General features: G+C 34.6%; 4 protein-coding genes across 4 annotated transcripts; 2 read left to right on the plus strand and 2 right to left on the minus strand.

The window, feature by feature from the left end:
- Positions 1 to 155: 155 nt before the first annotated feature.
- Positions 156 to 9,016, minus strand: LOC120626751 (cyclin-dependent kinase 2). The gene is made up of 4 exons (XM_039894419.1): positions 8,828 to 9,016; positions 7,854 to 8,049; positions 6,981 to 7,253; positions 156 to 646 (listed from the first exon to the last, which is right to left on the minus strand). The coding sequence occupies exons 1-4, from the start codon at positions 8,950 to 8,952 to the stop codon at positions 278 to 280; spliced, it is 963 nt and encodes a 320-aa protein (XP_039750353.1). The 5' UTR covers positions 8,953 to 9,016; the 3' UTR covers positions 156 to 277.
- Positions 1,297 to 2,487, plus strand: LOC120626752. The gene is made up of 2 exons (XM_039894420.1): positions 1,297 to 1,557; positions 1,834 to 2,487. The coding sequence occupies exons 1-2, from the start codon at positions 1,545 to 1,547 to the stop codon at positions 2,232 to 2,234; spliced, it is 414 nt and encodes a 137-aa protein (XP_039750354.1). The 5' UTR covers positions 1,297 to 1,544; the 3' UTR covers positions 2,235 to 2,487.
- LOC120626750 (piggyBac transposable element-derived protein 4-like) lies at positions 2,548 to 6,144 on the minus strand. Its single transcript, XM_039894418.1, has 2 exons — positions 5,020 to 6,144; positions 2,548 to 4,315 (listed from the first exon to the last, which is right to left on the minus strand). Exon 2 carries the CDS (start codon positions 4,301 to 4,303, stop codon positions 2,567 to 2,569), a length of 1,737 nt encoding a protein of 578 aa, XP_039750352.1. The 5' UTR covers positions 4,304 to 4,315; positions 5,020 to 6,144; the 3' UTR covers positions 2,548 to 2,566.
- Positions 9,017 to 9,414: 398 nt separating the features above from the next.
- On the plus strand, positions 9,415 to 13,346 carry LOC120627083 (ATP synthase mitochondrial F1 complex assembly factor 1). Its single transcript, XM_039894929.1, has 5 exons — positions 9,415 to 9,817; positions 10,281 to 10,398; positions 11,000 to 11,203; positions 11,579 to 11,674; positions 12,510 to 13,346. The coding sequence occupies exons 1-5, from the start codon at positions 9,558 to 9,560 to the stop codon at positions 12,675 to 12,677; spliced, it is 846 nt and encodes a 281-aa protein (XP_039750863.1). The 5' UTR covers positions 9,415 to 9,557; the 3' UTR covers positions 12,678 to 13,346.
- The last annotated feature ends 421 nt before the right edge of the window (positions 13,347 to 13,767 follow it).

Raw genomic sequence — 13,767 nt, forward strand, 5'->3', positions numbered from 1 at the left:
TATACTTATCGTAGTTAACTTACACGCGAATAAGTAAACGTAGCTTAGGTACACACTCTCATACTAGACACTCTGCTTTAGACTTTCGAAATGCACAATTGCATTCGAATTCATTAGATGTTTTGTAATAAATAGGTTAAAATAAAACAATATGCTTATAAATATATCAAATGTCCACAAATTTTTATTTAGTCCATTGTTCCATTAAGATCGGTAAAGGCGATCTATGTTACATAATAAATCCTATCCGTCAATAAAATTAACATAAAGTCAGTCGTCAGAGATCAGCGAGGCTGTGGTGTATGATAGTGGAAGTAGAGGCGGCCGGTGCGGAAGGAATTGCTGGTGGAACAAGGCGAGCGTCAGCGAAGTATGGGTGCTGAAGCGCCGAGCGAGCCGACACGCGTTCGCTCGGTTCGTAGCGAAGCATCGCTTCGAACAGCGTGCAAGCGTGCACCGAAGCGCGGACAGCTGTTGGTAGCAGGGTTCGTGCTTCGCGCTTCGGCCATCGCGGGAACGCTGCGCGGTAGTCCGGTAGCAATCTAGCACCAGGCCACACTTCGTCGCCTGGTGTGCCCAGAGCACGGAATACTCGGAACAGTTGATCGATTTCGCTATCCCCTGGGAATAGGGTTTTGCCGCTCACCTGAAAATAAAAAATGCTTAGTTAGTAGTCTTTCTATATTTTTTTTATTTTTTTACTAGTTATCCCCGCGAATTTCATTTCGCCTTAATATATTTTACATCTAAATGACTTTAAAAAGTACAATACATAAAACTCATCTTACTCCGGAACCTCTCTATAGGTCACATCAACAGTTTTACGATTAGGTATGGACAACTTGACGTGCGCTGTCAGTTGTGTTTTGTTACTAATGAACCGCTAGATAATTGTTTTGATTTTAAATTAAAAAAAAATATTGTATTTTAATACTTATTCTCCTATTCCGGATTAACAGGAATCAAAGAAATCAAAAATAATGAAAATCGGTCCATCCGTTCTCAAGTTATAAATGGTGTAACTAACACTTGTTTTATAGATGTAGAATATAGATATATATATAAGGACTGTCGAACGGGATAAACAGTATCCTATGTCCGTTTCCTGGTTCTAAGTTACCCACCCACCAATTTTCGGCCATATCGGTACAGCCGTTCTTGAGTTATAAATAGTGTAACTAACGGGACTTTCTTTTATATATATAGATAGATTTAACTCTTTATTTGTACACCACGATGAAGTTAGGAAAATAAAAACAAACAATAGAAATACAAAAGGCCGCCTTAACGCTTAACCGATTCAATGCGGTGGACTATTTGACAAACTTTCATGCCTGGCTACGAACAAATGTTTCGTGGCTCCTCTGGGGCGCCCAACGCCAGGCACTTTGATGGCTCCCCTAAGGCGCCTTCCGCCATGTATTGTAATGTATCGCTTTTTTTGTTGTTTCCACTTGCTGTAAGTTTAGTCGCCAACCAAAATCGAACGTAAGCGGTTTTATTGTTCGTTTAGTGTATAAAAAAGTGATTATCTACGTGTATTAATGGAAATGGAAGGTAAGTGACTCATTTATGTAAGGTGTTGTAAACCTTTTTGTAGTTTTCATTGAATTTATAAAACTATACTTATTTCTTTTCTAGTCTGTCGACAAAATTTAAATTCATGATAGATTTTTTATTTAATTACATTTATTTACATAAATTTAAAAGATTTACAATTCAGTTTACGCACTTTTTATTTTAAACAAAAAGTAGTTACAGAAAAATTCGTCGTAATGCTCACAGCAAGTTTTTTTTTTGCTTGATATAAACATATATTCTTTTTTGTTCTAGAATTACCAAAAAAAAGAAAATATATCCCAGAATCACAACTGGAAACGCAATGTGACACTGACTACGAGTTTGTCGAACAGGCTTATTTAGAACAAAATTCCCAGACTTATGATGACTGGGAACCTGGTCAAGAAAATGAAGATGAAATAAATTCTGCGGCGGAAGGTACAAAAAAACCTACGAAAGATTGTGCAACGTACACAGAAATATCCACCAAAGATATTTCAACGTTTACTGAAAATATAATGGTAGAAGATAAAGAACAATTTACGAGTACAACCGTCGTGGATATTCACGCCTGTAAATATTTTGGGAAATTCGTATCTAACGAGTTACTACGTTTTAGTATTAATGAGAGATATATTATAATGCAAAAAATTATAGAAACGCTAAAAAAATAATTTTATTAATAAACCATAAGTTTTAAATGAAAAGAGTTTTAGATGAAGAGAGAGAGGCGAGTTAAATGAAAAGCATCGGTTTTACATAATATTAAGGTTTATTTATTAACATTGTGCAATAATATTACATAATTGTACTTATTTATAAGGTAGATTTTTACTATAATCATTAAAAAGACTGATTTAGTAATTACTAATGAGAATTGTTTGTTATAAGTATTTAAAAATCTTCAATTAAACAAATTATAACATATAGTGTGTGTATTAATTGAAATCATGAAATACCTGCAAGCTAAAAATATCATAAATATTAAAAATTTCTAATACATTTGTTAATATTTATGATATTCTCGGAAGCATGGGGTGAGACATAACCCTGGGAATTCTGGGCAATCAGAACAACCATACATAACCAAGTTTCTTTTTTTAGTTTTGCTATAGCATACTCTGCATCGCTTTCTCATTGTCCTTCCACCACTCTTAGTAAAAGTACTAGGTAAATGTATTTTTCTTTCAACAAGGGATCGTTGTGGCACGGTTGGTGGCTTTAATAAATTTTCTAATACACTTTTTCTAAAATCATATAATTCTATATTCGATTTGCTTATTTCTCGATATAAAAGAAAGCTATTCACCAAACATATTTGGATTAAATGGATTATAACTTTTTTATACCAACGTAAGGTTTTGTGTTTGCAGGAATAATAACTTAAAAGCTGGTCGTGCCTATCAATTGCTCTCATGTATTTATTGTACTGAATTAGTACATCAGGCTTATACTTTATAGTGCGTATTCGGCGACTATTAGTCCCTTTGTAAATGCTTTTATGCTGCGAGCTCAAAAGCAGCACTTCGCGTTTATCCTGCCATTTGGTAACAACAATTTTTTTGGAATTGTGAACAATACAAGATTCACCGGTGTTTAATTTTATATTAATTAAAGTGGGATTACCAGCGCGCTTTGCTCGTAGTGTACCTGTTACGTACGTGTTTTTATCTAAAAGCTCCTCTGCTAAACCAACGCTGCTATAATAATTATCAATATAAAGTGAATGGCCTTTATTTAAATATTTTTCTATTAACAACATTACTACTTTTTTTACATGATTTTTTCCACCTACCAATTGATCCCCAGAACCAGCATATAAATGAATTTTTATTACTAGGCCATTCATGTCAGCTAACATATATAATTTAATTCCATAACGATGGACTTTCCCTTTTAAATACTGGCGGAAAGAAAGACGTCCTTTCCACAAAATCAAGGATTCATCTATTGCAACATTATTGGATGGGTAATAAGTTGTGGACATTGTTTCGTTGAACATATCTATTAACGACTTTACTTTAAAAATACTTTCCGGCCTCATTTCATCTTGGACATTTAATGCTCTTAATATTAAATAAAACCTGTCCCTAGCCATAAATGAATGTGGGCTTAGGCGCATTAAATAATGTCGAGACCAATATTCGGCCATTCTATTAACTTTCACGGTACCCATAAATAAAATTATGCCAATAAATACCGTGAACTCCTCAAGACTTATCTCCTTCCATTTTGTAAAACGAGCTTGTGCGGTGCGTGCTGCAATCTTCAATTCATTGCCGCACTTGTTTGTACAGTTTAAAATTAAATCAATGATACGACTATTGAAAAATAAAAAGAAAAAATCTATCGGTGTTTTTCCACTCATGTTATGAGGCGGTAATAAACCAGGTGTGCCCGTAAAAGGAATCTCGGCCATATTCGAGGGGTTTCCATTGAACCAATCGGTAGTAGGGGCTCTAGGGGCTCTAGGGGGACAATCAGTTGTATTTTCAACGTCCTGTTCTAACTGATCTTCAGCACAAACGGCTTCTTCATCTTCTGTGTTTTCATTTACCAAATCTTCCAGAAAGTTATCCACATCCTGTGCCAAAATCCCATACAATTCTGCATCACTTATAATAGCATCAATGCATGGCATGTCTGATAAGTTTATATGGCTGGGAGACATCATTCCGGATAACTCCATAGATATGAGATCCCAATTTGACGGGCCAGGTTCAGGGGATGGAGGAGTAGCCATTTTGGTTAGCAACTGAAAAAAATAGTAGAATAAGTTATCTAGCAGTCAACACACTTTATTTTATACGTTATAAAGGTGTTGTAACACAGACGAACACACACACAAACACACACACACTCTCTCACACAGATATACATTCTCACATTCACTGTCATACACAAGCACACACACATACACACTCACACAGTGTTTGTACATGTGAGTGTGTATGAGTGTAAGTGTTTATCTGTTTCGTCGAATGTTATGTATTTAAGCGCTTATGTGTGTGTATGTGGTGTTTGTGTGTCTATGTATGAGTCTGGGGGTGTTTGTCTGTTCATTTGTTTCAAGAGAACACCTTACATAGGGTACCTATCTTTCCGCTTAACGTAGAATTTTAAGTGTTTTACCTCTTACTTAACATTGTGTAGTTAAAGACAGAATAATAAACGAACAATTTAGAAAATTTTGTATTTTTTTTAGTTCTGAACACTGGTCACGAAATGGGATTTTTTCCAAAAACCATAAAATGTTCAATAACTCAAGACTGATTTATTTTGGCATATGAGTGTTCCTACAAAAGTTGTAGCACGAGACCTGTGCTACATGCCCTATCTAGGTTTTCCTCTAACATGGAATCACTCTGTCCCTCATGTTAAATTTCAAAAAGCTCATGTTAAATTTCAATGATTGAAAAGACTAGAAAAGAAAAAAAGAACATTGTTAAAAAAACTCACCTTGTAAAGTCAAGAATCAAAACAGAGTCCAAATTACTAGCCGGGGTAGTCACTGAAGCAAAATCTCGAAGTCCAGATACACAGTCCACAGTTGTTAAAAGGCAAACTAAGAGACTTCAGAAGCGAGCATTAAACGGTCACAACGTGCTTACGTCTGATCACCATAAATAGCAAAACAGAAGTAAACGAAAAAACATCATCGATAGTTAAGTAATTTGCGCGTGAGAAACCTTGTTAAGTGATTTATGGCACCGACTTCTTTTGTTTTTAGTTAAATAACATCTTTCCCTAGCCCATCAATAAAAAGGGTCGGTCGGCACGGCATATTAACAATAAGCAGTAGGGCAATAAAAAGCTTAAAAATCTTTAAAACATCTTTGATATGACTGCATAGCATAACAACAAAAGATAGTGCTTTTCTGAGAATCGTTTTTGTTGTTGTTTCTCACCAAAAATAAACTAAGTACATTGTCTTGATACCTAAGGAATGCAATTACTAGTCCGGTTAAATTTGGACATACTTCGAGAAACTACCTAGTTATTACCATAAACTTGCAAAAGAGCATATCCACAAAGCAAAAAAAGTGAAAACAGATATTTTTTAAATATTTAACTGTCATGATTAGTGCTATTCGTTTGTAACCCTTAATATTAAATAACATTTAAATAACGCTTAAAATGGTTTACCATCCCCGAAGAGTGTGAAATCACGCTACACCTTAAAGCGATTTCTCTGGAAAGGATCTACGTGATAAATAAAGACACTAATATTTTTAGAACACTGAAATATGTACTATTGATAAATTTAAATTAGTCAGTTTTTTGGTTTCAAATATTGGCTCCTCTGGGGTGCCACCCGCCATGCACAAAAGTTACCTTTCATAATTATTGTTTCTATTGAAAAGGTTTACAACATCTGAAATGTCTTTTTTCACGCTATATCTTGAAACTAATACTAGTATCGTAATCTACGTGACAAATAAGGAAACTTTCATTTAGGGCTAGCCTCTGAATAAAGCTTTTTTAGCGGAGTTTTACAGGAAAACATTTTGGCTCCTCTCGGGCGCCACCCGCCATACACAAAAGATACACATGGCGCCTCTGCGGAGCCATCCGCATTGAATCGGTTAATAGCGATCTCTGCCAGGCAACCTTTTTTTCGATGGCCTATTATCGCAGTGCGCAGCGACCCTGCTTTTTGAGCCAAGGCCGTGGGTTCGATTCCCACAACTGGACAATGTTTGTGTGATGAACATGAATGTTTTTCAGTGTCTGGGTGTTTATCTATATATTATAAGTTATTCATCAGTCATCTTAGTACCCATAACACAAGCTATGCTTACTTTGGGGCTAGATTCAAATAGCTAAATACAAATACATAAACAAAATTGCACACATAGGAAAAATGTAAAATATAAAATATTTAAAATCTATAACAAGATGGGATAGCCTAGGGAGTTAGAAATTCAGCTTTACTCTTAGAGGTACCGAGTCAATCTCTAGCATGATAATATATTCAAGAGCAATCTGATGAGTTTCTTGCCGGCTCTTCTTGGTGGAATCTGCCTTCCGAACCGGTGGTAGAGTCGCTACAAACGGACTGACTTGACTTTTCAAAAGTGCTTAAAAACTGGGCCTACTTGAAATAAATCAATTTTGAATTCATGAGATATGATTCAAAAATATTTTTTTTAGTTATTTTTTTCTTGAGGTATGCACCATGGTGAATCAGCCCCCGCGGCACAGGGTGTGGTTCAGCGGAAGTTTATAATGGAAACAGCAGAAATTAGACGCGAAAGAAGTGGGAGCTAATTAAGTCAATGTTTTGAGACATATTTTGTAAAAACGACTAACAACGTACGATATCTACAAATATGAGGGCAGGCAAAGTAAAAATCTTCAGGGCATAATACCAGATTCTCAACTTATCAGATTATAACACATATTATGCTCATACTAACCATTTCAGCATAAATACACGCCAAGCTCCATACGTCGACGGCTGTTGAGTAAAATTTAGTGCCAAGTAATATCTCAGGCGCGCGATACCATAGAGTCACAACCTCATGTGTGTACGCTCGGACTGGAATACCGAATGCGCGCGCGAGACCAAAGTCCGCTAGTTTAATGTGGCCTTCTGTATCTACTAATAGGTTCTGGGGCTTGAGATCACGATGTAAGACGCGCTGTGAGTGACAGTACGCCACACCTTCTAGCAGCTGCTGGAGGTAGCTCTAGAAGAAATAAAATAAGATTATTTAGAGTGCTCCCTTTAAGAGTGCTTTAAGCCAGTTCTGTTGATCTTGAGTAAACTAAATTAGAAACATAAATAACCCTCCACTGTTGGACTAAAGGCCATGGAAGGGTTTGCTCATAATCACAGCTCTGGCCAGACAGGGAATGCACCTCATCAACTGCAACCACAAGGTTGCAGTTGATGAGGTGCATTCCCTCAATTGCCTCAAACACCCACGGGAAGAGAAGGGATGGTGACAACTGTATGGTAAGGTTCTGATCTGCTGTCACCATATAGCACAGAATTTACATATCTAAATGTAATATTAAACTTTTCACAATGTTCCCCTCAGAAATGTATATATATAATTTTAGACTTATTCATTTAGTTTCGCTGTAACTGATGATGGAGTTATTGATCATACTTCTACTGTGTATTATTCATTATTTAATAATATTGTATATAACTCATCATTCAAGGTTTTTATTTGCATAAAGATGGTGATGAGTTTACATGCTATGCACAACCAGATTTTAGACAAACAAATCATGATATTCAGCTATTAAGGCTCAATTAAACTACTTAGAAAAATCAATACCTTAACAAGATCTAGTTTTAAAGCGCCTTTAGTCAGTTCCATAAGTTTCTTCAGGTCCATGTGCAGGAACTCAAACACCAGGAACAGCTTAGTGTCAGCCAGGACTACGTCCAGCAACTGTACTACTGCAGGGTGCTTCAAGTCTCGCAATACTGAGATTTCCCGCAGAGCAGTCGATGGTACTCCTTCGGGCTCACTGTAACATCCTTTCTTATATTATAAATGCTAAAATATGTCTGTTTGTTCATAACCTATGTTTGACACAACTGAAAATAAAGAAACTTGGCACATATTTAGCTGGCATCCTGGGTACATATTATTATTTCCTGTGAAATCTAAATATCCCTGTGGGACTTTTAGCGAGTACTTGTAGTGGCAAATTAAATAAATAAATAACAAAAATACTGTGGACTGACAAACAGGACGACAAACAAGTTTACATCAAAAGGATTTTCATAAGATTTTTGGGGGACTGTACTGCACAAAAGGACATAAAGAAAGAAGGTAGGCAAGTCTAGAAAAATACAGTGAGTGACATGACTAAATAAAGTGAAATACTAATCTTCTAAATCTGTCAAGCAGCCAGTTTATAGAGTATAGTAATAATACACTGAGCTCTCAGGCCTGTTTATCCAGAATAATGTGGAATGCTGCAAAACTGATTTTGTCGCATTCCAGAGGCGGGTTTTAAATATTGCAAGGAATCTACTGAGTGCGCTATTGAGCAGCAAACTAAATTGCCTGACAAAGCCTGGTGTAGTTAATTTGACTTTGCAGACAAATCTTTTAAATTAAAACATTATTAGGATATTACATTTTCTGGTATGTATGGATGGACACATCAGTAATGATGAATAACGAAAATTGTTCACTGGGTTTTATATTTTAAAATTATCCCGAAACCGAAGCTTATTTTATAAAATTATTTATTTACTTCGCTCGCACTAGCTGTCAAATTTCGCGCCAAAACTTACTTTTCGAGTTTAATTTTCTTCAATGCAATATCTTTACCAGTTAGTTTATCTCGTGCTTTATAAACAACACCATATGTTCCTTCACCGATTTTCTCAACTCTTGAAAAATTCTCCATTTCTTTCATTAAAAATCTCTATTCGAGATTATTGCCCTCAATTTTTTCCCATACTTGACCACAGACTAATGACTGTTGATGTAGAAGTTAAAACATACAGTTATATTTACAGTTTACACACATTTCACATTTTACAAGGTTCCTAGAAATTCTCTAATGTGTTATTATAACTTACATAATGAATTTTCCTCAAAACGTCTATTTGTGTTTTGTTGCAGAAATAATTATTTTAACCTATCTAATGACAATAGTGAGTCATGTGAACTTTTCAAATTATTAAAGTGTTTGGTTTAAATCTGCTGCAAATAGTGAATTGTGTAGGTAAAAAAACTTTACCACTTCATACAAATTATATTTCATACTATCGATTAAACTATGCTATTTCTAATTATCGATTACTTGTAAATCGATTGTATCAACATTTACCACCACACATCTTGGAAATGACAGGAGACTTTTTTATTCTATGGGATAGAATAAAAAAAAAAGTTATAGGTGGTAAACATAACCTAAAAATTACCTGTTACGTGATTTTCAACCTAATGTTATTCTGATTTATGTAAATAAACGTTATCTAATTTCTGAGTGTCTTTGCAATTATCCTTATATTTGGGATGGCAATCGGTTTGAAGCATCTCATTAGTACATCCATAAAATACCCTAAATATACTTCTCTTCGAACAATTATGACTACATCTAGCAGATCAGAGGAAGCATTAGAAAATCTACAAAAGAATCCCTACTATGAAAAGTACGCCGAGCGTATCGCTACCTTGCAAAAGACATCCCCAGAAGAGTTTCTTAGAAAAGTAGAAGAACAGCAAAAAAACAAAAATATAGAAAGTAAAAAAAAATTTGCATCTGTTGATACGAGGTAAGGTCTTTTCGAAATTAATTTATATAAATAACACAAGTTTTTGGATTATATTATTAATTTGTCTGTTCTGTCTTTCATAATTCAAATTTTCAAAACCAGGCTGTTGCTTTGAAGTAAGGGACCCATTTTAGGGACACTACTTATAAGTATTCAATATTCCTTTGCAAAGTGCATGTTTAGACAGGCCCTGTGGGACCTAACACTAATAGATCACAGTAAAATGCAGTAAATAAATATAAATCAACTTAAAAGAAGTCAAAGAAGGAGAAGGCCTGTGAGAAGGCTAGGTTGAAAGGCTATACAATGTTTGAGCTTGAGACTAAAAATATAGAATATTGCCAAATATATTGAAAAAATCTGGCTTTTTTAATCAATTCTGTGAATAAATTTCATAAAATGAATGAACAAAAAACTATAACCTATTTTTAATCCATAAAGTAATATTTATTTGGTTTTGCAGACAATTTTCATCAGTCCTTAATCCGAAAGGTGAACTTAAAAATGATGTGACTGCAGAAGAAAAAAAGCTATCTGATATATTCAAAGTGGATCTAGTAAAAGACAAAGATGCAACTGAGGTAATGATGAACTAATAGTCAGATTATTTTCAGAACATAGGTTTCTATTGGAGAGGTTATGGAGATTAGGACCACAAAAATGCTGCAGTGCGGGGTGGCAGGATAATATGTCCTGGAATTGTTTAAATTCTTATTTCATTGGAAATTGTGGTTTTTGTAGTGCAACTTAAATTGATGAAAACAGGGTGTCATCTTGGAGTATGCCCTGTAAGTGTTGCTCTGTTTATAAGCAATGGTTTTCCTCTTACCATCAGGTGGGTCATCTGCATCCCACAATTATTACAATAAAAAAAAAAGGTAGGATCTGTTCCGAGATCTGAGACCCATTCTGAGATCATGGAAAATCCTCAAATGTCATAGTTCAAGTGTGTTTAATTCTTAATGAAAAAATAAAAATTTTGTAAAAGAAGTGTTTTGAGTTGCAGGGACATTGAAGTAGGTTAATTAATTTATTTGTTTGTTATTTTATATATAGAACATTTAAGAAGATGTTAAAGCAGATAAATCATAATGTACTACTTTAGAATAGGAACTCCAGGTTTCAAACATATGTATATATTGGATCCATATATTTTAACCGCTTTGATGATTCTCTTTCCAGGTACAAATTATATGGGAGGAGTACCATAAAAATAAGGAAGTCTTATCTGCAACCATTCCAAAAGATGTTTACAGCCAAATTCAACAGAATATGAAGCAATATCCAACATTCTTGTTCCCATTGCCTAGATCTGAGGGATATGAATATATTATGTGCCAGAGTTATGGACATGCAGTTCATTTTACACCACTACTTGCATATCAGGTATAAATAACTTAAGATTTTACAAGATTTATATTTGTTTTTGCTTTTTCTAAGCTGTCTATAGGAATGTTACATCATTGTAAAGTAGAGAACTTACTCTAAAAGTGAAATAATCAAGTCAGTGATTTGGACTAGTTTCTTTGTATTTTGTCAAACTTTAATTTTTTACTACAGTATGAACAAAAGCTGTTTCTGAGAAAAAGATCCTTGTCCGGAAAGACAAACGGACAACAAAATGATCCAATTTCACATGAGGTACACACAAATACCAATCAATAGAGGAGGGAAGGATACACACTTTTTAAAAAATTGAAAATTATAATACTTCTTTTTATTATTTTAACAGATAAGATGACTAAAATGATTATTTTACAGGTTCATCACGAGAATGCACCTGAATGCTTAACCATGGTGCATTATACAGAACTGAGCGATAAGGGCATAGTTTTAATGCGCGGAGACTATGATAAGGTAAATACCACTGAATTACCAAAAATTATCTGACCTCCGAATTTAAGTAGGAGGTCTCGGGTTCAATTCCCGGTAGGGGCATTTTGGGAATTCATAATTTCTTAATTAACTCTGGTCTGGTCTGGTGGGAGGCTTTACCCGTGGCTAGTTACCACTCTACCGACAAAGACGTGCCGCTAAGTTATTTAGTGATAGTACATAGAGTGTGACTACCATACTCCCTAAAAAGTTAGTCGCTACCATCTCAGACACCATCTACATCTCCACTTACCACCAGGTGAGATTGCAGACAAGGGCTAACTTGTAGTGCAACAAAAAAGGTATGATTATGAATATAATCATACTTTATTTTTAGTATATTATATAGTATAATCAAGCAGTGATAGCCTGGTAAATGAGGCTTTAGCTTCACTTTTGGGGGCTGAGTTTGATGCATGCACTTTTAGCTTTTCTAAATAATTGTGTGTTTTAAACAATTAAAATATCCCTAAGTCCACCAATCTGCACTGGGGCAGAGTGACAGACTACAGCTTCACCCTTCTCAATCAATCAATCAATCAAAAATACTTTATTGCACACAAGAAAAAATAAAATAAAAGAGACAAAAACAACAAAGGTACAATTAAATTTGTGTAACAAAGGCGGCCTTATCACTTATAGTGATAAGGCCGCCGCCGCCCTTCTCCTTCAGTGTGGGTTTGCAGACCCATGCCCTGGACGAGACCAGCAATGGGTAGATAACATGATGATGTTGTTCTTATAGTATAATTTTACTTTTTACACATATCTTTGAAGAAATTCCCCAAAATTAATAATATTTGACAATTCTTTTCAGAATGTACTGACTGGCAAAGAAGCCCAGTGCCTGGCGAATCAATTTCAAATGTATTACAATGGTAAAGACGAAAACAAATATAAATTGCTACAATCATTTACTAAAACACCAGACTCCTTTAAGCATGTGGATTTGATTACTGAGTTAGAAAATATTCAATTAATATGAATATAATTAATCTTACTGAACAGATGTATGTAAAACCAGCTATACTCGCAAAGTATCAGAATAATTTGTGACTGAGATATATCCAAATGCTTCGAAAAGTGTTATCCAAGTGAGGGTTATGTATATTGATGATAACATACCAATAACGCCAATTTGGTTGTACAGAAACTCCTCAACTTAACTCTACAAGTAATGCTGTACTTTTGCTAATGTATTATTTTAAATAGGATGATCATTCTAATACAAAGGTTGTTGAATATAATGTCTGCCATTTTATTTGAAATGTACGAATCAATAGCTGACAATCGTAAATTAGATAAAAAAAAAATAACTTAGAAGAGTTTGTCCTAAAGAACTCTCACATTTAATAAATGGGCTGCCTGGCATTAACAAAGACTGTTAGTTCCGAACATACTATCAAACTGTTGAGGCCAGTATATAAGCCAGGCTTATTACTATTTAAATTCTCCTAATCCCCCTAAAAACCTTTTTAGGATAGGTCTTCTGTACAACCAAATTGACTTGGTGCTCTTAAATAAAGTCACATTACTTTTATTGCAGTCAGAACTTAGATTCTTAGAGAGTATGGTTGATCAAATATATTTAATCTCTTGTTAAAACAGTTATTGTGAATATAGAATAGTTGAAATAAACTTAAATATGTTTTATTACCAAACCAAATGTTTTAATTTAATCTATGTGGATAATAAGAGTACTCTGGAGTATCAAAAACAGCAGAAGCCATAGAGGAGGCAGATGGTATGTGTATTGAGAATGAAGAATTGCTTTCAGTTGGGCTAGGTTCATTTATTCCACTTGTTATCGAATCTGAACATTGAGACAATGAATAGTCAATATAATCTCTTGTCTTTTGTATCGTTGGAACATCAGGTGATAAATATTCCTCTGTACTTAATGTATCTTCATTAACCTCTGACTTAGACTCATTTTCTAAACAAAGTTTTGTAAGTTCCGCTTTAGTTTTCATAACATTAGAATCTACTATTTTTAGAAATTGAGGATAGTCTTGTTCAATGAACAGCTCTATAATGTCCATAACATCATCATTGGTGTCTGATTTATAATTTGT

The sequence above is a fragment of the Pararge aegeria genome, chromosome 10 (genome assembly GCF_905163445.1).
Source record: "Pararge aegeria chromosome 10, ilParAegt1.1, whole genome shotgun sequence".
In the NCBI taxonomy this organism is placed as follows: domain Eukaryota; kingdom Metazoa; phylum Arthropoda; class Insecta; order Lepidoptera; family Nymphalidae; genus Pararge; species Pararge aegeria.